The sequence below is a fragment of the Physella acuta genome, unplaced genomic scaffold (assembly GCF_028476545.2).
Source record: "Physella acuta isolate Inbredline_101_S28 unplaced genomic scaffold, ASM2847654v3 ptg000014l, whole genome shotgun sequence".
Lineage (NCBI taxonomy): Eukaryota > Metazoa > Mollusca > Gastropoda > Physidae > Physella > Physella acuta.
This window is the reverse complement of record NW_026731534.1, coordinates 459,830-487,032: the sequence shown is the minus strand read 5'-3', so window position 1 is coordinate 487,032 and position 27,203 is coordinate 459,830. Positions and strand designations below refer to the sequence as shown.

The 27,203-nt window shown below is 36.5% G+C and overlaps 1 protein-coding gene across 1 annotated transcript; it reads right to left on the bottom strand.

Annotated features, from left to right (window-relative positions):
- Positions 1-18,765: 18,765 nt before the first annotated feature.
- On the bottom strand, positions 18,766-19,338 carry LOC131936339 (calcium-binding and coiled-coil domain-containing protein 2-like). Its single transcript, XM_059293277.1, has one exon. The coding sequence runs from the start codon at positions 19,336-19,338 to the stop codon at positions 18,766-18,768; it is 573 nt and encodes a 190-aa protein (XP_059149260.1).
- Between the last annotated feature and the right edge of the window lie 7,865 nt (positions 19,339-27,203).

Here is a 27,203-nt window from a genome sequence, read left to right as displayed (position 1 = left end):
TTGAATATCTAACAAAAAAGCTTAGTGTCACGATTCACATAAGCTCTATATACAAATTGTTTAAGCCTAACCTAACACTAAACACAATGCGAATACTGGCCTATCCACTTATGTTAATTCAACCTATTCTAAAAAAGAGTTAATTATTAAAAAGTGTATAACACGAAACCTAAACGAGACAATAATATGGTTGCAAGTGAGTATACAATAATGCACCATTTTTACTTACTCGTATATACGAAGTATAGAGAAAGTCTTGTAATCGTGCAAAAAAAAAATATCGAGATTTTTACAAATCTCGACATTTTACACATCACTGAGTCGGAAAAACATAATTTTGCAAGCTTGTCCGTATGTCTGTGTGTATGTGTGTGTGTCTGTGTGTGTGTCTGTGTGTCTGTTAACACTTATCAAAATCGTAGATCCGTATCAATTTTTGAGCGATTTCCGATAACCGGAAGTGGTACTTTTTCTACTTTGAATTTTTCAAAGGCCTATAACTTGAGTACTATTCAGATAGATAAATAAAATTTCACATGTAAGTAAAAGATCTAATTCTCTACCTTCTATCAAATTTTGAGTAATTTCCGTTGACCGGAAGAGGCAATTTACGCTATTTTCAATTTCTCAAAAAAAAAAACGCATGTAAATTTATAAAGTGCTAATAATATTGCGGACTAATTATGCACATTTTGTTTTGGCGTTCGCTTGGTGCGCAATTCTTTTTTCTATGAGATTCTATTCTATTTATAAAAGTTTAAGTAATTAAAAATCATGTCTATATTCCGAGTTGCCATCCCACGAAGTGTTACATAAGAATATTCGAGAAAGTTTAGGGGAGATCACTCCCGGTTTATGTAATAAAGCAAAACGTGGTATAATAAAATTAATTAGATATCTAATTAAGTCAAATATGTGTCGCGCTGCATTTCTATCTTGTCTTAATGACATTTTTAAAAATTAGTTTTGGAGAAGTTGTTGAAAGGTAGCACTTAGTGTCAAACTTTGACTAGTAAAAAGACAAAAGGTTGATGACCGACAGATGTATCAAGTTAAATACAAGCTTGTATAAACATCAATTTTCCGACTAAAACAAAAACAAGGCAAGAACATACGATTGAGATTTGAATAATAAGTCGCATTCTATTTTACTGAAACTTGAACCATTTTGTTTAGAGACAATTTGTCGTGAACAATTTCGACGGAGCTCCGTTTAGCCGTTTACCATTTTGTCTTTATGTCTAAACATTATTGTCAGTGACCATTTTGTAGGGGCTATTTTGACTGAGCGGTTTTGGCAGTGACCGCTTTGTCGGGGCCAATACGTGGGGATCGTTTAGACGGGATCATTTTGTCGCGAGTCGCTATGACAGCGCAAGGACTGAAATAAACGAACCAAACCAATTGAAGCAACGTAATACAAATTTCAGCTATTTAAAGAATTAATATTTAAAAAATAAATATAGCAATTTTATTTTTACCTAACATATTAAAACAGAATTTTATTATTATAACATTCGGGGTCGGTGTGGTTGAGTCGGTTGCTAAACCGAAAAGTCTCGAGTTCGAACCCTCGGGCAGATGAGGCTCGTTAGCTGAGGACAGCCACTTTTCTAAGAGAGATAACTCCAAAATGAAACAACTGCTGCCTTGTAGTTTGTTCTTGATTGGACAAAGGCTATGGAAGCAAATCCAAAAGAAAAGTAGGCTGACATTGGAGTCAACAGCCCACATAGTGCATAAAAAGTTGATACGTAATACTCAGTTGTTTTGAGTGAAATCACTTCCGACATTACAACGAAGAGGAAAATAAAAATAGTCATTGTTAACATCACGACCGGTTAAAAGCCTTAATCGTATCTACTATGGGCTATACGGGCTAATTTCCAGAATCTAGTACAAGGGCTAAAGTACTCGAACAAAAACTCTAAAACTGACCCCAAAATAAATGCTGAATATACACATTTTTCATCCCATTTTCTTAAAACTACACCCGACCTTGACATTAAAGTTTGAGCTGACGTTGTCTCCCCTGGCTGATCAAATTTATGAGAAAGAGCTGAAGGAAACACGGAATGACTGAAACAGGCCGTAGAGCTAGCAGTCTAAAATACCTCCACACCCAGCGCAAGTGGTTTAATACCTCGCATTTTAGAGGCAAAGTGTAGAGGACTAAAGAGGCTTGGAGTTTCGATAACTAATGCATTGGGACCTACCCAGGGTCTTGCCTGTCACTTTAGGGGTGGGGGACGGGGGCAGGGGGCGTCACTCGGGAGACCTGGACGGTAATGGAACTGTGTGACAGCAGGGGGGACTACTCTGTATTTGAGGAGAGTTGTCTGTCCTTTGTATCTGACCTTTTGACTTACTTCCCACCATATTTTGAAACAATGCCTTCAGTATCTGTCACAGGAATCATCGATTTCACTTTTATTTTGTTCCGTTAAAAATCAAACCATGTTTTTGAAAGACTGAATGACACACTAAACTGCAGGAAATGTTTATAAATGATGGGTATAATTTCAAATTTCTGATTGAATTTATGTTGTGGGAAGGATCTAAACGATCATATAGGACATTTTAATTTTTAGTCTTTATTATGATATATTAAATATATATTGTTTAGATAATTTTTTCTATCTTTATCTTAACGTTTTCACGCAATAAAATGAAAGGCATCAATATATTAAAGTTGGCTACTTTGTGCCGAGCTACAAAAAATGACATAGTCTTGTTTTAAACTAAAGTGCAAAGACACGGAACAGAAGAGCTTTTCTTGGCGAGATAATTTGCTTATCCAAAGTTTTTTTAGGCAAAATTAATTCGGTTACCAAAAGTAGTGCTAGGCAATATACTACAATCAACTTGGAAATATAACCTACAATATAAGCTGCCCAATCATTCTTATTGTGTTGTACAGAGTTCTTACATCCTGTACCTCGTGTATACGCATTCAGCATCAAATCAGACAAACACAACCACTCGCAACTCATCAGTGTGTAGGCACACCACAATGATCCAAGTTACTGACGTAGTGTAAATAATTATCTCAGTAGTGTGTAGGTACACCACAATGATCCAAGTTACTGACGTAGTGTAAATAATTATCTCAGTAGTGTGTAGGTATACCACAATGATCCAAGTTACTGACGTAGTGTAAATCATTACCATCTCAGTAGAGTGTAGTTGTACCAATGACATTAAAGCGCCAACTAGTTTAAAAATCATACTGATAGATTACATTAACAATTCAACAAGACTCGAAAATCACAACTTTAACATTTCAAGAAGTCTCAAAGATCATTATTTTAACTTCAAAATACTCCCAAACAATCACTGATTTAGTTGACATTAAGTTATGAATGATTCTGCTTGTTTTATGTGTTTTTTTCTTGTTTTTTTCTTCTGGTATTCGACAAAACTGCGATTAATCAGCCGAAGAGCTAATGTTAAATTGACTTATGGGTTTTCGACAAGTTGGATTTTACAAGATTTTTTTTTTTTTTACAAGTTAGTATTTACACGTTTATTTCCGACAAGTTGGTTTATAACAAGTTGATTTTTACATGTTTTATTTGGAATATGTGGCCAGCTATTAATCTAGAAGGATAAATAAATGAAGAATAGATAATCATGAGCTATGGTGCATTGTTAAACTTAGATTTTATTTTTTATATTTTTTTTTAAATTTGAATTTTTAATTTTTTTTTATTTTTTTTCCTCAGACACATAATTTACAGCGTCAGCTTGCCTTGCATGTTCGCTTTAGTATTACCGTTTTCATCAGCGGCTTGTGAGGACTGATACAGATTTACAATAGTAATACTTCTGTCTTACTTGTAGCCTACTTTCATTCATCTATGTTGGTTTGCTTATACATAGATCGAATACAAAAAGTCTAATTCCAATTTTTTTTTTTTTTAAACTGAAAATGCAAATGTGTAATTAAATGATGATTCAAGGGATTTTTTTTTCCTCGGCATGGTAGATGAGGGTGGTCTGGGATTTTAAATAGAGCTGAAATAAATTGTGGGATTCCACAGAATTAAAATGATACAAGTTTTAAGCAACCGGAAAAGTTATGTTGATTACAATGAGTCACACTAAACCAAACATTCTTCCCTTCCAATCATCTATATCTATAGCAGTCCTCCCACAGTTATTTTTTTACTTTTATTTTTTTAAATGTATTTGTTTTAAACATTTAAAATAGTAATAGTAATTTATTTGATGGTTTTACACAGCTTCAAAGACATAACTTACATATTTTTGATTGCTTATATATATATATATATATATATATATATATATATATATATATATATATATATATATATGCATATATATGTATATATCTATGTATATGTATATGTATATATATATATATATATGTATATATATATATATAGATATATATATATATATATTACATAATTAAAAATGTACGTATTAAAAACATATTGAAGATGGATTTACAAATGTATACATATTAAAAAAAATAGATATGCTGTTTAGACCATTTTTAACATTTATAGACAAAGTTTATACAGGGAGGAAATAAATATAAGTATGTGCTTGTGAAAAATTTAATGTCGAGTGAGAGAAGGTTTCATGGGCAGTGTTTCTTCCAGACTTTTTTCCCCGGGGGGCACTTGAAATTTTCGGGGGGGGGGGGGGGCGGTAGACTTTCTTCGGGGGGGCGGACACTGTTAAAAGTATATATTTTCTATATAAATTATATAAATTTCATTTCGTTCGGAGGGCGGCAAAATTTTTTCGGGGGGGGGGGGGGGGGCAAAATCATTGAAATGGAGGTTTAGATTTCTTAGATATTTATTATTACATTTTCAAGCATGCTTCTTTCATCACTTGTGAAGGTCTTACTTTTGACTAGTTTGAATATAATAAGAAAAATAGCTACAGGTTTGTGTTTTTAGTTATCATTTATTTATATTTTACAATCTTTAAAATACATAGTGTAAAATAATATTTCTATTGATAAATATGATAATAAACCTCTAATAAACAATATAATATAAGTAAACGGCTATTGTGTTGTTTCTTTGTAATATTTGTGTTTACTATCCTACTTTATGAAATATTTATAAATTACCTCCATTAAACAATAAAATACTTAAAAAAAACTTTTTAAAAAACCACGTTTTTCTTGTGGACTAAAAAGTAGAAAATAAATTTTCATACATTTGATGACAGAAAACGTGGGTCGGGCAGATGGGTCGGGAAATTTGATGGTAAACGTACCCACGTTTTTTGTCATCAAATGTATGAAAATTTATTTTCTACTTTTTAGTCCACAAGAAAAACGTGGTTTTTTAAAAAGTTTTTTTTAAGTATTTTATTTTCATTTGTTTGCCTTAATATCTATCTATCTATATATATAATTCTCCTCTTCGAGCCGTTAGAAAATAAAATACTTAAAAAAAACTTTTTAAAAAACCACGTTTTTCTTGTGGACTAAAAAGTAGAAAATAACTATTTACATACATTTGATGACAAAAAACGTGGGTCGGGCAGATGGGTCGGGAAATTTGATGGTGAACGTACCCACGTTTTTTGTCATCAAATGTATGTAAATAGTTATTTTCTACTTTTTAGTCCACAAGAAAAACGTGGTTTTTTAAAAAGTTTTTTTTAAGTATTTTATTTTCTCCTTTTTAGTCCGTTGCTACACATGAAAAACGTGGTTTTTAAAAAGTTTTTTATATAGTTTATTTTCTACTTTATCTAATCACTTGATTAAGTATGACTTGACTAAGTGTTTTTAAATACACGGACTAAAAAAATCTTGAGCGACCGATACGCTTTAAACAGAGAAAGGGTGTAATTTACGTTGCTGGCGTGGAGATCTACTCACGAATCACGTGATCAAATCTCCCATAAACAAACAAATAAACGCGAAGCTGAGTTAAGGAAAAACGTGTTTATGTGTATTTTAGCATGCCCAGCGTACCAACCGTGTCACCGTTAACAATGTGTTACCGTGTCCGTTCTCCTTTTTAGTCCGTTGCTACACATAAAAAACGTGGTTTTTTAAAAAGTTTTTTTTAAGTATTTTATTTTCTCCTTTTTAGTCCGTTGCTACACATGAAAAACGTGGTTTTTAAAAAAGTGTTTATAAATACACGGACTAAAAATCTTGAGCGACCAGGATTCGAACCTGGGTTGTCGCGGCCACAACGCGAAGTACTAACCACTATACGATCACGGCCAGCGCGCTCACATCGATTGGGGCCGAAGTAACTGTGTCAATAGGCCTCGAGTCTTGTCGGTATCTTTAGAAATCATGTCCTCAATTTTATGGTCCTTGGGGCGTAATTAAATTAAGCTAATTACGGTCACTAATTGCTAGTTTTTATGATTGCATCTGAAATTGTTAGGCGAAAGTAGCATGCATGCCAAATTTCAGGTCTCTAGAGCAATCAGAAGTGGGCTAATTTTCGATGTCAATTTTAACAACAAACATCCAAACAACCAAACAAACAAACAAACGCGAAGCTGAGTTAAGAAAAACGTTTTAAAATGGAAAAAAATGCACTGGTTATTATGAACGCCATATTCTCAGCACGGATAAAAGAAAGTAAGGACCGTAGTTAAAATAATGAATATATTCACGGGAATATGTTTGTAAATTAAATCATAATTTTGTGAAGTTAATTATCTGTGACAAGTTCCTAACATCGGCCTTTAGTTCATACCTGTTTAATTTGTACCAATGATGAAAACCAAGTGGAATAGCATGGCCAAGCAGTTGGACCTAAACTTGCCAAGGCATCGAAAGTCTCGAGTTCGGTACCACTATTCAGTGTTATTCAGTTAGCCTACAAAACAATCGCCTTGTCCGTCCCTCCACCTCACGACATAGCAGAGGCGTAGCGAGGGGGGGGGGGGTGCGGACCGCACCGGGTGACACCATTTAGGGGGGTGACACCAAGGCAAAAAATAGTAAATATAGAGAAAAACTTGAGGGGGGGTGCAAATCGCAATGTTCGAGGGGGGTGTAAATCCAAAGTTCGAGGGGGGGGGTGGGTTCAAATCGAAAATTTGAGAGGGGGGGGGGGGTGCAAATCGAAAATTTGAAAGCTTGCCCCCGGGAAGGGTCGCTACGCCTCTGGGGGGGGGGGGGGAGTGACACCATTAAGTGCCGCACCAGGTGACACCCGACCTCGCTACGCCACTGCGACATAGGGCCGGTTGTGTGATTCGCTGTTGGGAATGGAAATGATTTTACGCTGGTTTCGCATATGGTCACCTGGTTCTAGAGCGCGGATGAGCTGCTATGCCTGTATCAGAGATAATGATACGACTAACCTTGACCTTAGAGATGCCAGATGTACCGTTTATATCTGCTCAAACTTGGAAACTTGTTCTGTGTCATTTGTAGGTTAGAATAGGTTAGAATAGTCTAGAACTTAGGGGACAATGCGTTTGTGAGTTGAGCTTACCACGGTGTGTTTATGTATTGTTAGTTAAAGTGCAGGTAAAAAATATGTGAACGATACAGGCTGTAGGTTGTTTGGTAGTTGGTGGAGTTTTTTGATAACTGTCGGATCGATGGAGTGGAAGGCGGATTGCAAGAATGTACAGAAGAGGAATAATCACGTTAGAAACTACTTGTTGGAATGTTGGGTTTTGGTGCGATTTGGCCAGTAGACAGAATGAAAGCACCTCTACAACACTATTATTTGCTTTTCTTTTAAGTGGCGCTAACTTTGATGTTTTATTATCTTAATGCCGTAATTCCTTTGAGTAAATATTATTTTGCAATCTTTTTTTTTTCTCTAAACAGGCGTTCTTTTTAGTCAAAGTTAACTTTATTTTCCTCTTCAAAGGTAATAAGGTTATATTTTTGTAACATCTGCTTTACAAAAGCTTTAAACATAACTTATTCTTACAATATACCCACTATTAAGACTTCAATATTTTTTCTAAATTAGAATAACCCCTGACCCCAGGCAGTAAATTAACCCCCCCAAAGACAGCGCGACTCACTCCAGTACCGTCATGGGACTACATCACATAGATCCACTTCTGGCTCCAGTTTTTCCTATCGCTCCGTCCTGGAATTGGATCTTGTTTATGTTGGCCCCATGTACTCCTGGCTCCCTGAGCCGCCTGAGAAATGAGCCGGTTCCAGCCAGTTAATTAACACCACGACAGCTGAGGCACGTGACTAAAGAACTTAACGACGATATTTTAACTTGAACCTACCATTGAAAACTAACTGACTAGCTAACGATTCAACTACGATATTTTAACTTGAACCTACCATTGGAAACTAACTAACTAGCTAACGATTCAACTACGATATTTTAACTTGAACCTACCATTGGAAACTAAGAAATAACGTATTTTCGCTGTGACTACGATACTTCAACCCGCCATTGAAAACTGAATGGGAACTAACAAAAATCGATTTAGTTTCACCAAGTGACTGACCTTCTGACAAGATGTACTTTAATTAGTTAAGTAACTGCCATAAACTAATTCACTCGTACGATAATTGTTGCATTGGATGGTCTAAGTAACTTATACAGACTTAAAAGATATTTATTGAATTGGATTATCAATGTGACAAATTGTCAACAATAAACAAAACAAAAATACCACACATATGTTATCAGAGAATCAATTGTTTTGGAAAATTAGAAAACATCTAACTATCAACGTACATCTCTAATTATAATCGTACTTTTTAATTAATATACTTGCAAAATATAATTACTGAACCAAGGACAGACTATTTATCGAAAAAGAACCCTTTGTAATAAAAATAAGAAACTTAAAAACGAAAATTCAAAAGCTTATTAAATACAATAGCTCTTTTTGAGAGAGCTATAATGGTAATAATATTACTTATATACAAAGCAATAATTCTAGCTGCTTATAAGAAATGTATTATTCATAATCATAATGAGAGATATAAAAAATCATAATACTCCCATCAGTTAGGCCTGCTGAACTGAGATATATTCCTCTTTATAACAGCTAGACTGTATAGTTAGTGCGGGCAACCAACCATCTACAAAACATTGACGGTCAAATTGTATCTAAGTGTGAGATAAACTAAGCAGAAACCATCGCAATGTGTACTTGATGTCGTCTGATAGATTTTTAACGGTTAGGTTTAGACCGGTCGTTTGTTGGTCTGTGGTGCATATTCAATCTTGTAAAATGGAGTCATCAATTGAAGTAATACTACGTCATTATAGGAAGCATTGGGCTTTTTCTGCCCATTAGTGTTAGATAGGCTATTGTGGTAGATGTAAGGTAATGAAGGGTTAGAATTGTTTGTGGGTGCCTGAGTTAGGGGAGGGTGGGGTAGGTTTGTAGGTGGCTGGGTTAGGGGAGGTTGTGCGAGTTTTGTTAATGGTTGGAATGGAGGAAGTGGGTTTAAAGGTGTGGGGTGGTGGGTGTAAAAGTGGTGGTAAGTTTGCAGGACTTTGTGGTGGGCAAGGGTGGAGGTTTGCAGGGGTGGGACTAGTGGGGGGCAGGGTGGTGGCGGGGGGATGAAGCCAGCAGCGGTGGTAAAGAAGGTGGTGGGGGGGGGGTGTGGGGGACAGGGTGGTGGATAAAAGTTTGAGGCTTTAGCGGTGGTAGGGAAGGCGGTGGGAGTGGTGGGGTAAAATGTAATTGTGGTGGCGGGGAGGGGGCTTCAGTTGAGGCTGCAGGGGTGGCAGGGAAGGTGGTGGAAGGAGTGGGGGACGGGGTGTCGGATAACAAATCGTAGGATCAGTGGCGTAGCGAGGTCGGGTGTCACCCGGTGCGGCACTTAATGGTGTCACCCCCCCAGAGGCATAGAGACCCTTCCCAGGGACAAACTTTCAAATTTTCGATTTGCACCCCCCCTCAAACTTTCGATTTGCACCCCCCCCCCCTCGAGTTTTCGATTTGCACCCCCCCCCCCTCAAACTTTCGATTTGCACCCCCCCCCCCCCTCAAACTTTCGATTTGCACCCCCCCTCGAGTTTTTCTCTATATATTTTGCTATTTTTTGCCTTGGTGTCACCCCCCTAAATGGTGTCACCCGGTGCGGTCCGCACCCCCCGCTCCCCCCTCGCTACGCCCCTGCGTAGGATTGACACCACGAAATTCTGGAGTTCGAATCCTGGTCTTAAATCCACTGGACGTTTCCGAGTCCATCCAGGATAGGGAAAGTTAAAGCGTTCGGGCATAGTGTTGATCACAGTATCCTTTAATTTACCGAGAACATTTTAAAAAACTGAACTCTACTTCATCTGCCCGATGAACCCCCAAGAGAACCAATGTTGTAATCTTTTGCTGAACACTTCCTGCTAGATCAAGTCTCTGACGTTTACAACAAGTTGTATGGCGAGGAAAAAAGTAAAAGTAATTGTCAGTGTATTCTAAATGATTCGTGTCATAGCAATGTTTGTGTTTCGAGGGTTTGTAGAGTCAGGACTGAGAACAACTTTAAGCAGTACACATTTTGGCTTCTCTGTTTCATTGCAAGTCACGTTTGTTAAGCCGATTTATTTTACTTTTCTGTTTAAGTTGGTGACCAATTAGAAAACGCATGCCACCCCCTATTGGGAGCCGCGACCCAGAGTTTGGGAACCCATAGACTAGAGTTTCAGTGGATAAAAAAAGCAGTTTCCTTTTCAAACTTGACGGTCTATGGGGAAAGTGAAGTAGTGTTCACCTATTTCTGTGACCTCGGTAGCGTGGTCAGCACTATGCCCAGCCGCCTTTAAGTTCCCAAACGTAAGTTAGATACCCATCAGAGCTGAGTGAACTCAGGGACGGTCTACTGACTTGAACCCGTATTCGAACTCGAGACTTTCGGATAACATTCTAGCTCTCTACCGCTAGGCCACACCGTTCAATGTCAGTCGGGCGGGTTTACATTTTTCTAAAAGCATTTCGAAATATATTTATAAAATCCCCGGAATCTGTTACCATGGTTACCGTGTAAGTCGTTTTAAGACACGCGCTCGTGAATAAATTTCAGCCAATCAGAAGCAGCCGTCTGGCTCTGACATCATAAGTCCCCAGCTCGTGCTGGCTCCGGCTCCAAGAGCCGGCACAGCTGTGAACGGCTGGCTGTTGGGCTCTCAACGTCTTAGACGCTTCACTATTCAGCTCAATGACGTCTTGAGCTCTTTACACAGAGCTAAGCCCTCCCGAGTTTACATTGACGATTTTCATGTTATCTGAGCTTAACTGTGATCGAAGATTCCCCCTATTCAGAGCTTAACAGAGATCAGCGAGCGTTGCCTATTCAGAGATTAGTGTGATTAAAGTTTCCGAACTTCACGAATAGCGCTTTTCTCAGTCACTCGATTTTTTAAAAAATCATGTCAATTTTAAAACTAATTTTTCTGTTCAATGTATTCTGTTCAATGTATCCTGTTAAATGTATCCTGTTCAGTGTATCCTGTTCAATGTATCCTGTTCAATGTATCCTGTTCAATATATCCTGTTCAATGTATCCTGTTCAATATATCCTGTTCAATGTATCCTGTTCAATATATCCTGTTCAATGTATCATGTTCAATGTATCCTGTTCAATGTATCCTGTTCAATATATCCTGTTCAATGTATCCTGTTCAATGTATCCTGTTCAATGTATCCTGTTCAATGTATCCTGTTCAATATATCCTGTTCAATGTATCCTGTTCAATATATCCTGTTCAATGTATTCTTTTCAATGTATCCTGTTCAATGTATCATGTTCAATGTATCCTATTCAATGTATCCTGTTCAATGTATCCTGTTCAATGTATCATGTTCAATGTATCCTATTCAATGTAACCTGTTCAATGTATCATGTTCAATGTATCAAGTTCAATGTATCCTGTTCAATATATCCTGTTCAATGTATCAAGTTCAATGTATCCTGTTCAATGTATACTGTTCAATGTATCCTGTTCAATTTTTCCTGTTCAATATATCCTGTTCAATATATCCTATTCAATGCATCCTGTTCAATATATAATGTTCAATGTATCTTGTTCAATATATCCTGTTCAATGTATCCTCTTCAATGCATCCTGTTCAGTATATAATGTTCAATGTATCTTGTTCAATATATCCTGTTCAATGTATCCTGTTCAATGTATCCTGTTCAATGTATCCTGTTCAATGTATCCTGTTCAATGTATCCTGTTTAATGTATCATGTTCAATGTATCCTGTTCAATGTATGCTGTTCAATGTATCATGTTCAATGTATCCTATTCAATATATCCTGTTCAATGTATCATGTTCAATGTATCATGTTCAATGTATCATGTTCAATATATCATGTTCAATATATCCTGTTCAATATATCATGTTCAATGTTCGAAAATTTGGACAAAGGTTAAACGTTGACTATTTAAACTATTAATTAATAAATAGAATCTGAATGTATGGATACATTGTTAGCAACTTACCTTTCAAAACCTAAACACTTACTGTGATGTTTAATTAGTAGTAATTAAGATATTGATTTAGTAAAGACTAATTGATAACCCCGCGACTACATTTTATTTTCATTTTCGTCGATTTATTTCTCGGAACCCAAATCAAATGTTAACCAAATGCAAACAAGCAAACGTTCTTGAAGTCTCCGTCTAAAATTATCACATCAATTCTTTTCATTAATCACAATTCCGTAATTTTTTTTACACATACACAGGCACAGATAGACACGTATATTACACATATCTATCGGTAAGAGAGTATTTTTTTAAGCAAACGTTTAGCAAAATTTAGCTATAAAAACAAAATATCCATAATAATAATATTCGCCATTAGAAGATAAAAATAGTAGTAAAAAATCAATTTAATTGCCATCAAAATGATCTTCTCGTTATAACGATAGCTCCCTTTGGATATAGATCCATTCGTCGTACACATGGGGATGTATCCAGCTTGCCGCCATAATCCATGGATTAGGGCGCTGACAAACGTATCGGCGCCCCCAGAGCCGCAGTTCGATCGGCGCCCTGGGTTGGTGCAAAGATGTGCTTGGGAAGACGGTAATGACATTTTGGCCTGGAAATCTTAGGAGACGGATGACGCGCTACAGACAATTAATGCATAGGAAGGGTAACTAGGGCAGGGGAAGACAACTGCGACAAGGGGGACAACTGCGCCACAGAAAGGGGAAGTAACAGATACGTTGTAAGTTTGTACATCTATAAGTAAAACACGTCGTTTATAGAAGATTGAAGCAAGTTAGTTTTTTGTGAAATGGGATTTAGTAAAAATGTTGTGGTGATATCGTTATAGATTAGCTAACAGTGTTACAACTTGTCTGGTTTCAACATTGTTGTGCAAGAGACGAACGGGTGTTTGTGTGTATGTGTGTGGCTAGGTATATACTACCATGGCCGTGTATGTGTGTTTCTAAAGTGTGATCATGTTTCTATGTGACACAGCTGTCTACCATTAACAGTTAACGTTAAAGTTGTTGTTGTAGATGACATATGTTGGTGTGTTGGTGTGTAAGTATGAGTTAGTATGTGGGCGTGGTTTTATGTTTAATTGTATGGTTGGATGTAGGTTTTGATTCATTTTTTAAATTAAAATTTAGCTAAATGTTCGGCTCAATTTAAATAAAGATTCTTCTTTAGAACTAGCAATCCATAGGGCAGATGAAGTAGAGTTCATGTATTTATTCATCTCGACATATGAAAGTATGTTGTGGTCAGCACTATGCCTTGATGTTTGGCTATATATTTGACTTTATTTTGAGCACTATGTGCAGCCATATTGTTGCTTGTATATTCGATTGTATGTTTTGCTGTATTTTGGCTGTATGTTTTACTGTGTTTAAGCTGTAAATTAGGCTGTATATTTAGCTGTAAGTTAGGCTGTATGTTTAGATGTAAGTTAGGCTGTATGTTTAGCTGTAGATCAGGCTTTATGTATAGCTGTAAATTATGCTGTATATTTAGCTGTAAGTTAGGCTGTATGTTTAGCAGTGTTTGTAACTGTATGTTTAGATGTCTTATAGCTGTATGCTTCGCTTCAAAAAAGAATTCTCTCCGTTTACTGCATATGTTACTGTATGTGCAGCTATTTGTGTAACTGAATGTGTATCTGCGTAGTTTATTGCTTCAAACTTTAGTGCGATAAAACTATGTGTTGTTTACTACGTGTTCGGCCTTGTATTCCCGTTTTAGTGCGCGCATACTCTTCATTCCTCTTAAAACCGTTAATTTCTTAAGCACATTATGATCCCTGATATTTCCCCCTCTCTTCTAACCCAAGCAAATAACATTGCTGGCTATAGTTGGCCCGAGAAATATCAGGAAAAAAAAAATCTCATTTCCTTAACTGGCCTATGCGCAGTTTTTTGCCGTCCTTCCATTTAAATATCAATCAGTCTTGGAATTTTTGCGAATATTTCTTGGCTCAGGTTTTATTGTCTTAGAACTCTGGGAAATTGGTCAGACACCTGATGATGGGGGGGGGGGGGGAGATGTACTTTTGAAACATCGACTTCCGGTTTGGTTGAAATCTGATTAGGCTATTCAACGATGTACTTTAATTTAATTAAAAGATTATTTATACTAGTATTATTCACTTAGGAGATTGGTCTAAAATTCAAATATTAATTACATTCATAACTTTATTTAAAAACAAATACAGCATATTCTATGTCAAATGCCATTTATAACAGACTGGTAGATCAATCAATCGAGTCAATAAAAAAAGTATTTTAAAAAAAAAAAAAAAAAAATCTGAAAATAAGCAGATTGATTTTTATTAGAGCTATGGGGTTTCCTCTCTCTCTGAAAGATATTTTTACTCTCAATATAACCTTCAGAATGTGATTGATCTGTCGTAGTGTATAAACTCTACAGTTGTTCAAATCGTTGACATTTTTAGCATGTTTACTTTGGTTTGGTTAACATGCCAAAGCACACAACAGACATATATATATATATATATATATATATATATATATATATATATATATATATATATATATATATATATATATATATATATATTTCAATGAAAATATGGACATTTGATTTAAATTGCGACATAAATTTGGTTTTACTTGACAATATATTTCCACATTTAGTTTGAATTGTGCACAAAATTTGATATGGCGACAGCTTTAGGATTTTAAAAACATAATATCACAAAACCATACAAGAAGAAATTAAACGCAAGCACAGAGGCACGTACTTTTAGATAAGTAAAGGAAAAAAACATATGTATAAAAACATACTTCAATTTAACACTACATCTGACTTTCTCAAAAATACACATACATACACAAATACAAACATGCCCACGTACATTCGACACAAACACACAGAGACAATCGCAACAAACACACACACACTTCCAGACACATACACACACACCCCGTATTGACAGACACACACATACACGAATACACTAATGCCAAACAAGTACACACACACACACCATATTGCCAGACATACAAACACACACACACAAACACACTAATGCCAAACAAACACACACACACACCATATTGCCAGACATAGAGACACACATACACTAACACACTAATGCCAAACAAACACACACACACCATATTGCCAGACATACAGACACACACACACACTAACACACTAATGCCAAACAAACACACACACACCATATTGCCAGACATACAGACACACACACACACACAAACACACAAATGCCAAACAAACAAACACACATACACACCCTATTGCCAGACATACAGACACACTAACACACACTTGTCTTTAGAACCCCTCCCCCCTCCCCCCCTCCCCCCCCTGATCTCTAGCTGCGGGACATGTACCATAGAAACAGTACTCGGGATTGGAATGCTAATTTAGCTTTGTGCGCACAACCCCTCAAACCCCTCCACCCACAGTAACACTACACCACCCCACCCCATCACCCACCCTCGGGATAACTGACATCAGGGGATAAAGTGCACTGGACACTGATCTGACCACTCTACATCCTGTGAGGGGGGGGTGGGGGGTGGGGAGAATTAATTTAGTCCTGGATATTGCTCCGTCTAAAAATAAACATTTAATTTAACTGTCATATAACACAGCACAGAAGCAAGGAGACTCATTGAGGAAATATTTATTTGGCTAATTTAAACAAGCCTAATTTTAAACTAAAACCATTCGTGCTTACATTGTGATATATGATTATATATCTTCGCTGCTTTTCATGTACACAATAAGGGCTAGGGCTACTAATATCGATTCTTTTTTTAACTGCCACTTACCCACAAATCAATATACAAAAACAAGCGAGGTACATCAAACTTCAGTGACAATTAACTGTACATCGTTATTGCTATTTCCAGTAAGCAGATGATTTATGTACTTATATCAAAATAAAAATACCCACCTTAAAAAGTAAAACAATGTAAAGCTGACAGAGTATTAAAAAATCTGGATGTGAGCTATAAATAGGTCTTGTTTATTTGAATTACACCCCTTGGATTATTAGCAGACATGAGCGTTAATGCGCCGTTATTTGTTGATAGACTAATCCTGCGCGGTAATTACACCGTTGTCAAGAGCTGTCGGGCGGAATTGTCGAGGGTTTAGTTTCGAATGTTGCCAGGAAAAATGTGTGGAATGTTGCCAGAAAAATGTGTCGAATGTTGCCAAGAAAAATGTGTCAATGTTGCCAGGAAAAATGTGTGGAATGTTGCCAGGAAAAATGTGTGGAATGTTGCCAGGAAAATTGTGAGGGTTTAGTTTCGAGAGTTGCCAGGAAAAATGTGTCGAATGTTGCCAGGAAAAATATGTGAGGGTTTAGTTTTAAATGTTGCCAGAAAAAAATGTGTCAAATGTTGCCAGAAAAATGTGTGGAATGTTGCCAGATAAATTCGTGGAATGTTGCCATGAAAAATATGTCAATGTTGTTAGGAAAAAATGTGTCAATGTTGTTAGGAAAAATGCGTCAAATGTTGCCAGGTTGGTTGATATCGTTTTCGTAAATTGCCAGGAATTTTTGACATAAATATCCATACAAGGTCATACTTCAAAGTATCCACTCCTTCGCACTGAAAATAAATAAATAACGAATTTCTAAATTTGACTTCATTTCTTTAACTTAGCTAAGTTTGACGTAAACAGCCTGATCGGATTAGCCTAATTCTTAGATCAGAAGAAAACATATGGCGCCCGTCTTCTCATGGTAAATGGTAAACTTGATCAGTCAAAATCATTTAGGTGACTTACACAACAAAAATCAGTCAACATCATTTAGTTGACTTATAGTCAGTCAACATCATTTTGGTGACTTAAAAAAAATCAGTCAACATCATGTAGTTGACTTTAACAACAAGAGAGACATGAAATAACATTTTGTAAGGCCGGCTGTTTACACGCGATTACAAACATCTTAGCCGTGTTAGTGAAGAACGTCTACCCACCCTCCTCCCGCACTTGAAAATTTCAAGTGCCCCTCCCCGGAGAAAAACGTCTCAAACAAACACTGCATACGCACACACGTTTTAACACCATCACAAAACTAAAATTGAATTAGCAAATAATTTAGCAACATACAGGCTTACATATTAGTCCAATTTAAAACCATATATCTAATTAATCCTGCTAATCGCCGTATTATCTACATAGAATTAACACCTACGGATTTATCTTTTGTGTTTCTCATTCTACGCAGGCAAAATATGGAAAACCCTAAGCGGCTTAGGTAGTCTTTAAGCCGAGACCAATCAAAAGCTCACACGTTTCTAGTTCTAATCGGCTTTGAATCTTTAAACTGACCATCCTGTTATTATTTGGTTCCCATGAGCGCTCTACTGCCCAGCACTGATATGCTTAGGTTAAACACGGAATTACAGTGAGGGGGTGTTAGAGTCAGTCTAAATCCTTTATCTATCTGTCTTATGAGATAATTGATTAGTATTATCTGGTTACATTTTGGTGTATTTCTTCGGAACAAATACATTCTTTGTTCACTCTGGCAAACTAAAATATCCTTTGTAGAAATCACAAACTTCATAGAGTTTGTTACCATAGCTTCGTGTTGAAATATACACACTCAGTTCAACAGAACGACTCATAACTTTAATTTGCAGAATTACACGCGGATGGGATTGCGTCACCTGGCGGTAGAGAGCTAGGCTGCTATCCTGAAAGTCTCGAGTTCGATTCCCGGGTTCAAGCCAAGAGAATGTCACTGAGTCCACCCAACTTTCATGAGTACCTATCCCACGTAGGGACAGCAAAGGCAGCTGGGCATAATGCTGACCACAATATACCTTCATATGCTGAGGTCACAGAAACAGATGAACTCGGCTTCACCTGCCCGATGTGTATTGGGCAGACATGGGGAAAAGTTGATTATTACACGCATACTCTTAGCATAATCTCCAGATAACTGAAATAGGTTTACTACTACTAAAAAAAAGTTTTTTTTAAACCTCCCTGACTGGTTGATAGTTAGCTTAACACTTGTCTAATTATACAACTAGTGATAACGAATCGTCTGGGGAAATCAATAAAGAGTAGGAAATTTTTCAGTAAATGTTACATAAAGGTAAGAACAGCATATTAAAAATTGAATGGGGGGAGAAAGGGCAACTAATAACTAATGACATTTCAATTCATAAATCCTATATGATGTTGTGGGTGTTTGGAATATAATTAAAACTAAACATATCGATTTGTTTTAAAATAACAATTGAGCAGGAAAGAAAAATAACCCATGAGCTGAAAGAACATAATTAGCTCCCTTAGATTTTGATCGCTTGTATTAGTGTTTTTATTCTGCCCTCTCCATTCTACCCTCTCCATTCTGCCCTCTCCTTTCTGCCCTCTCCATTATGCCCTCTCCTTTCTGCCCTCTCCATTCTTCCATCTCCGTTCTGCCCTCTCCACTGTACCCTCTCCATTCTGCCCTCTCCACTGTATCCTCTCCATTCTGCCCTCTCCATTCTGCCCTCTCCATTCTGCCCTCTCCATTCTGCCCTCTCAATTATGCCCTCTCCGTTCTGCCCTCTCCATTCTGTTTTCTCCATTCTGCCCTCTCCACTGTACCCTCTCCATTCTGCCCTCTCCATTATTCCCTCTCCGTTCTGCCCTATCCATTCTTTCCTCTCCGCTCTGCCCTCTCCATTCTGCCCTCTCCACTGTACCCTCTCCATTCTGCCCTCTCCATTATTCCCTCTCCGTTCTGCCCTCTCCATTCTGCCCTCTCCATTCTGCCCTCTCCATTCTGCCCTCTCAATTATGCCCTCTCCGTTCTGCCCTCTCCATTCTGTTTTCTCCATTCTGCCCTCTCCACTGTACCCTCTCCATTCTGCCCTCTCCATTATTCCCTCTCCGTTCTGCCCTCTCCATTCTGCCCTCTCCATTCTGCCCTCTCCATTCTGCCCTCTCCATTCTTCCCTCTCTACTCTGCCCTCTCCATTCTTCCCTCTCTACTCTGCCCTCTCCATTCTGCCCTCTCCATTCTGCCCTCTCCATTCTGCCCTCTCCATTCTTCCCTCTCTACTCTGCCCTCTCCATTCTTCCCTCTCTACTCTGCCCTCTCCATTCTGCCCTCTCCATTATGCCCTCTCCATTCTTCCGACGATAGATCGCCACATTCTATCGATTGTCATAACCTCAATCAGTGCCGTCGTGTGTGTGGCGTACATGTTAATTAATCAATAATTGCACTTCCTGTCATAAAGCTTAACTTGACCTTCAACTCTGAGAGTATTCGGTGAGTGACAATTGTAAAGAATTGGAGAAAACAAAGTTTAATTTATAGCATGATGACATTATCTGGAAGGGTGTTTTTGTAAAGCATCTCAAAGTATTTTTTTTTCAAACTAATTAGTATGGGGAGCATGTTGTCATTATGTTCTGGTTAAATACGGTTTCCTTTAACAAGTTTATTTTGATAGAAAAATACAATTTGAAATGTTTTATAATGTGTTTAGCCCTTTCAATTTTTCTATTTAAACTAGGGTAGTCACAATCACAATAGTGACATCATAATTCTGGGAGGGGGTGATGAGGTATGACTTTTGTGACGATGTGTGACGAGGGGATGGGGGTTGTCACGAAGTGTAACGTCACACTTTGTTTGGGCGGGGGGGGGGTGGTGAGGATTGTTTTAAAACATGAAAATGAAACCTGAAATAAAGGGACGGGAGGGCTGAAGTGTGACGTCATTTTAGAGAGGTGCCACTGTGGTGGGGCGGTAGAGCTTGTGATCGCTAACTTCGAAAGTCTCGCGATACCACGGAGCTAAGAAGACTCGATAGCTGTGAACAGCTGGCGATCCAAAAGAGAAAACTCCATACTAAAAAGACTTCTGTCTTGTTCTTGGGCAGACAAAGGCTATGGAAGGATTACCGATTTTAAAAAAAATCATCATGAAGTCGGAATCGATGGTTCGTATTAAAACATAACATGTTGAACGTAATACAATATTTTGTTGGACGAAATCCTCTTCAATATTACAAAGAAAAAAACGGAGATGGGCGCGTATAAATTTTGTTTTTTAGGAAGTGTGACACATGTTGGGTAACAATAGACATAAATATATGACGGCCATTATTGACGAGACACTCCTTATGTTTTACATATCCCCCCCCCCAATATTCACATTCGCATCTCGTAATGTGACGCAGACAATCTACAGCCGCTGGAGTAGGGTTGAGTGCTATACCGTCCGAATGTTAAACCGATCGATTCCAGTTCGAATTCCATCTTGTGTAGATGTTTCCTTCATAGATCGATCTCGGATCCCAGATCCAAGACCTACGTGTTGCAGAAGTTTTGGGATTTAAGATAAACGGCTAGATTGCACGTGTTTATGTTGCTATAAATAGAATCTTATATTGGAATTTTGTCTACAGTGATATTCGTCTACATAACAGCTGTCAAATTGTAGATCAAACATTGATTCCATAAGAGGAGTATTTCGTTGAGAAATATAAGCTGTATGTGTTTTTGTAAACTAGACAAAAAGGTCACGATCGAATCCGTCACATAATGCACTTTACTCATCTAACAGAATAGTGTAATATGTGTATAGAATAGTATATTTTGATGACGTTTGTAATATTAAACTATATTATATTCTATAAACACTATTTAAATGCTGACAGTTGATAGTTATATATTCCACGAGAATTTGAAATTTACACACAAATTTGATATTGATGTTCTCAAAAAAAATATTTTCCATCTCTCAAAGATTTAAATCAACGAATATTTGGGCTATCGTTATGTCTTCGGAATCTCTTTATAAAGGTATACGCTACTCGATTTACTTTTAAGAGAGGCTAGTTAAATAAAACTTCATCAATAACGACAATTACATTTCTGCTTATAACGTATTTGTTTCATAGAAGTTTTAAATAAAATAACAAATAATCTTTATACATCTAAGTAAGATGTTTTGTGTTTAACATTTCAGAATAATGAAAACTAAGTTTTCGTAAAATCGTTTTACAGTGTTTTGAACGCATCTATGTTAGTGTTGTTTTTTTTAAATGTAGATTCTCAACTTTTGTTGTGTATAATTAAAAAAAAAACTTCCAAAAAACTATCCTGATCATGGACACATCGATATTAAAAGCATGAAGACGTCCAACTAAATGATTTGTTTTCATTGAATAGCCCAGCAGACGTCGTGACAACTTCCGGCACAAATTTCCCCAGCATTTCCCGCCTCCCCACACACATGTCAGGGGAGACAACACAAACCCGCCTACTGGAAAAAACAAGACGTAATTTCTAGGCTCGAATTCACGAGATCTTTCTAAACGTCCATTTGCTGTTTCAAATCTATGGAAGCCTGTTTGGGCTATATTCTAAAAAAAATATCAATCGGAAATCTGTTATATTTCGTTAATAGACAATCTGTTTTCTGCACAATGCGCGGATGGTTTGTTTAAAAATTGCTTATGAAGATGGGGGTGGGATATTAAAGATTTTGTTTCAAGAATGGGCTGGTAAGTAGGTCACCAACCAGTTATATGGCTCACGTAGGTTTTATTGAACCATAGAACTGGTTGGTGACCTACTTACCAGCCCTATTGGAAAGAGAAAAAAGAAACAAGTTGGCCAGTGATGTGTGACGTCCAGTAACACAAGTAGAACAGCCATGAGAGATAATTACATAGGTACTGTTAAAGTACACATATTATGTAATAAAATAACTACATAAACATCATATTACCATCCAGATTGCAATACACAAAAATACACAGATTACCTTATAAATATCACATACATTACTAGACGCATACCTACACACACAAATTGCCGCACACAAAAACGCACTAGACGCATACTAACACACAGATTATCACATACAACACACAGATTAAAACATACCAAAACACAGATTTAGAGTTACCACACACACATATTAACAAAATTTTTCCTAAAACTAAATGTGTATTTTTAGCGCAATTTCCATTCTGGAGAATTGGGTTTATTAACTCGTCATTTCTGGGAATGGATGTATGGATGTGTGTCCGCAGCTTTAAGTCGTCTTAAAGTCGTATCTCCTTCTCAACGAAACAATATCGAGGACTAGTTCCAAAAGCAAATATGTTAAGCAAGTTCCGAGGATGATTGTGGGCCAAAAAAAAATTCCCGAATTCCTTCCTGATTTTCCCGGAAAAGCCAAAAAACCTCGAAAAAATGCAGTTTTTGGCCCATATCTCGGCAACCAGACCACTTAGCGACTTGAAACATTTACCAATCGATTCCTGCCATAATTTAGAACAATATTGCCGAAGAAAGTTTTCAAAAATATCCTTTCGTTCGACCACAAAAAATTAATTAAGAATTTTTAAACTGAGCGTCCTGTAGGCCTAGGATGGTTTAGCGCAAAGCGCTGAGGTTCGAAAGGATTTTACCATAGCGAATGAGCGGAGGTTCGAAAGGATTTTTTCTATTTTGTTTTGAATTATTGAAACTACTTGTGTTGGATTATTTCTTTGCTGAATATATGATTTATCTCGATTTAAAATTGTTATGGATAACATAAGGAAATTGCGCTTAAATTGTCACTAGACTTTTTATTAACTTGTTTGTGTTTTACACATTTTGAATTTCAGCATACCCTATAATTAAATGTATATACATATTTAAGTATGAAAACTTTACGTCAAAATGTAATGATGCTTTATTTTAATGTTATTTCGAAACAATACGTTCACATGTACTTACATTGTATCTCTTCTGATTCTTGTCATCATTCGCTTGTCATTTACCCATTTCACAGACCCCATCTCGTCTTTTATTAAATGCTATTATATCTCATTAATTTAAAAATCTCATGTTTCATCTCTTTGTCTGTCCGTCTTCCCCAACAAAGTCCCTCTGAAGCCTTCCCTCCATTGAGCCGGCCGAACAATCGAGCTGATATTGCGCGCGCAAGAAACATATTTACAGATAGTTTTTGTTGCTTGTATTGATGTTGTTTATGAAGTTTGATCCCATCGTCTCGCTGATGTTGATTAGCATTCTGTTCACACACTCTTTTAATAATGAATGATCTCTCTGCTTGGACAGGAATAAACCTCTTAGCCCTTTAACTAACGTCCGCTGTTAGATCAATTCCATGAGAATTTAAACCTCAGGCATTGTATTCTTAATACGGTGTTGTTTCTTAAAGGCAATACGCATTAATGTATTAGGCGCACACTCATGCATTTATAAATAAATAAAAAATGCATATATATATATATATATATATATATATATATATATATATATATATATATATATATATTTATATATATATATATATATATATATATATATATATATATATATATATATATATATATATATATATATACCTATACCTATACCTATACCTATACCTATACCTATACCTATACCTATACCTATACCTATACCTATACCTATTCCTATACCTATACCTATACCTATACCTATACCTATACCTTTACCTATACCTATACCTATACCTATACCTATACCTATACCTATACCTATACCTATACCTATACCTATACCTATACCTATACCTATACCTATACCTATACCTATACCTATACCTATACCTATACCTATACCTATACCTATACCTATACCTATACCTATACCTATACCTATACCTATACCTATACCTATACCTATACCTATACCTATACCTATACCTATACCTATACCTATACCTATACCTATACCTATACCTATACCTATACCTATACCTATACCTATACCTATACCTATACCTATACCTATACCTATACCTATACCTATACCTATACCTATACCTATACCTATACCTATACCTATACCTATACCTATACCTATACCTATACCTATACCTATACCTATACCTATACCTATACCTATACCTATACCTATACCTATACCTATACCTATACCTATACCTATACCTATACCTATACCTATACCTATACCTATACCTATACCTATACCTATACCTATACCTATACCTATACCTATACCTATACCTATACCTATACCTATACCTATACCTATACACCTATACCTATACCTATACCTATACCTATACCTATACCTATACCTATACACCTATACCTATACCTATACCTATACCTATACCTATACCTATACCTATACCTATACCTATACACCTATACCATAATAGAACGTTCGTACAGTCAACAAAGCCTGGAAAACGACTATAAGGGCGAGACAATAAAATCCGACGCTATAATTAAAGTATGAAAAACACACATTTACATAGCTTATAAGTGTCGGCGTGGTTGAGTCGGTAAAGCTCATGGTTGCTAAACCGAGAAGTCTCGAGTTCGAACCCTCGGGTAAATGAGGCTCGTTAGCTGTAGACAGCCACTCTTCTAGGAGAGACAACTCCAAAATCAATCAACTATAAAGTAAGACTTTTCAAACTCCATTTTTTAAAAAGTTCTGTTTTCCTATTTTAATATTAATTCCTTTTGTAAATTTAATGACTACGGTATTTTTTCGACATGATTCATTGGTGAATTTAGAACACAGTTGTGTATGAATCTAAAAACAGAAGATAATATTTATTTTTTTAAATAACATATTAAATTAATTAAAATTATAAACTATTTATTTATTCATGACTGCGAGACGATGAGAATGAAGTAGGGAGATTTGTAGCGAATAAACGATAGTGAAGCTACAAAAAACTGGAACAAAAAGATTTTTAAAAACAGATAAACTACATGTGCAATATCAGCAAAATCATACAACCCAACAGCGCGGGATTTTTACCTATTCCATACCCTCACAGACTAGATACGATACTCACATCTCTTCACCAACTTCCCCAAATTATAATTTACCCAACCTCTGTTGCATCTAACTAACAATACCCACACAAAGATTTTAGCTGAATTTCCTTTGAATTCAGTTGTACACTTAAGATCAAGATCTAGATTATTTGATGACCGAAATCTACTGTCACGATTTAGATAATTGGTAGCACAATTGGTCTCAGAGACTTAACTTCTAGATCTAGAATGTGGTAGCACTTGAAGATTTGGTCACATATACTCTACTTTCAAGATTAAGAAAAATGGTATGACTAAGTATTTGGTCCCATATTCTTGACATCTAGACCTAGAATATGGTAGTAGTTAAAGTATTTCAGCACATATACTGTCACGAGTAAGAATATAGAAGTATTTGGTCACATATACTTGACATCTAGACCTAGAATATGGCAGTAGTTGAAGTATTTGGTCACATATACTTGACATCTTGACCTAGAATACGGCAGTACTTGAAGTATTTGGTCACATATACGTGACATCTAGGCCTAGAATATGGCAGTACTTGAAGTATTTGGTCACATATACGTGACATCTAGGCCTAGAATATGGCAGTACTTGAAGTATTTGGTCACATATACGTGACATCTAGGCCTAGAATATGGCAGTACTTGAAGTATTTGGTCACATATACTTGACATATAGACATAGAATATGGTAGTACTTGAAGTATTTGGTCACATATACTCTACTGCCAAGAGTAAGAAAGTTCGTAGGACTGAAGTATTTGGTCACATATACTGTCACGAGTTAGAAAGTAGAAGTATTTGCTCACGTTTACTCTACTACAACTCGCGGTACTTGAAGCATTTGGTCACATATACTTGAAGTATTTGGTCACCGATACATGAAGTATTTGGTCACATATACTCTACTACAACTGGTGGTACTTGAAGTATTTGGCCACAGATATTTTACTACAACTCGCGGTACTTGAAGTATTTGGCCACATATACTTGAAGTATTTGGTCACATATACTTGAAGTATTTGGTCAAATATACTCTACTACAACTCGCGGTCATTAAAGACGTCCCAGCAAGCACCAGAAAGTAGTTCGACTGGGCGGATGTATTGTGCTGCGTTGTTTACCAGACACTCCACTGTGCTGGCGGATTGATTGGAATGCCGGTAGAAAGTTGGGAACTGTAGGAAAAAAAAGTCCGATTTAATGAAAGCGGACATGTTGTCTTCGTTGAGCAGCCTCTGGTCATTTGTATAGCGGGCTGGCACTGAGGAATCTGGGGTCAAGGTCACGTGTGTTGATGATCCCATGTTGACAGTGACTAGAACACAGCTGGTCAATATTCCGTGAACTTTAAAATAGTTCTAATTTAGAAAACATTGCATTTTATTATTGTTTAAAAATCTTTTTTTTTTCTAAAAAGAAATCAAATTAGCCTTTCTATTGTTATTTTTTTTACAAGTTTCAAATTTCTTAAAATTATTTTCCAAATTATTGTTTGCGTTTTCATTTTAATTACCAAATGATAAAAAAAATGTTTAGCCATGAAAATAATGCAGCTGAGAATGAGCTTTCTAATTATATTTTAATAGTTTGCCGCCCCCTAGGATTATCGCCCTGGCTAAGCTTCGGTTACCTCCATACATACCGCTCCACAACACAGTTACTCTACCTAGTTGCTTCCCTTTCTAAACTCTTTCACTCGGTACGTACATCAACAGTTGCCAACCATAAGTCCATACTCACTAACTTTACAATAATAATGGTACACAATTTAAAATACACACCTTTCATATATTTCACATCACCGCACTTACCTACGTTTAAATAAACAAAAAACAAAGTCATCTTAGGATTAAATACAGAAAGGGGCTGCCCTAATTTAAAAAAAAAAAAGTATGAACTTAACAGAAATTTAAAATAAAAGATAAACATGTTTTAAATGTTCAGCTAAACAAGATA

What these genes read in the sequence shown, in the direction of transcription:
- LOC131936339 (XM_059293277.1), bottom strand. Translation starts at nt 19,338, where the DNA reads ATGGAGAGGGCAGAATGGAGAGGGCAGAACGGAGAGGGAATAATGGAG.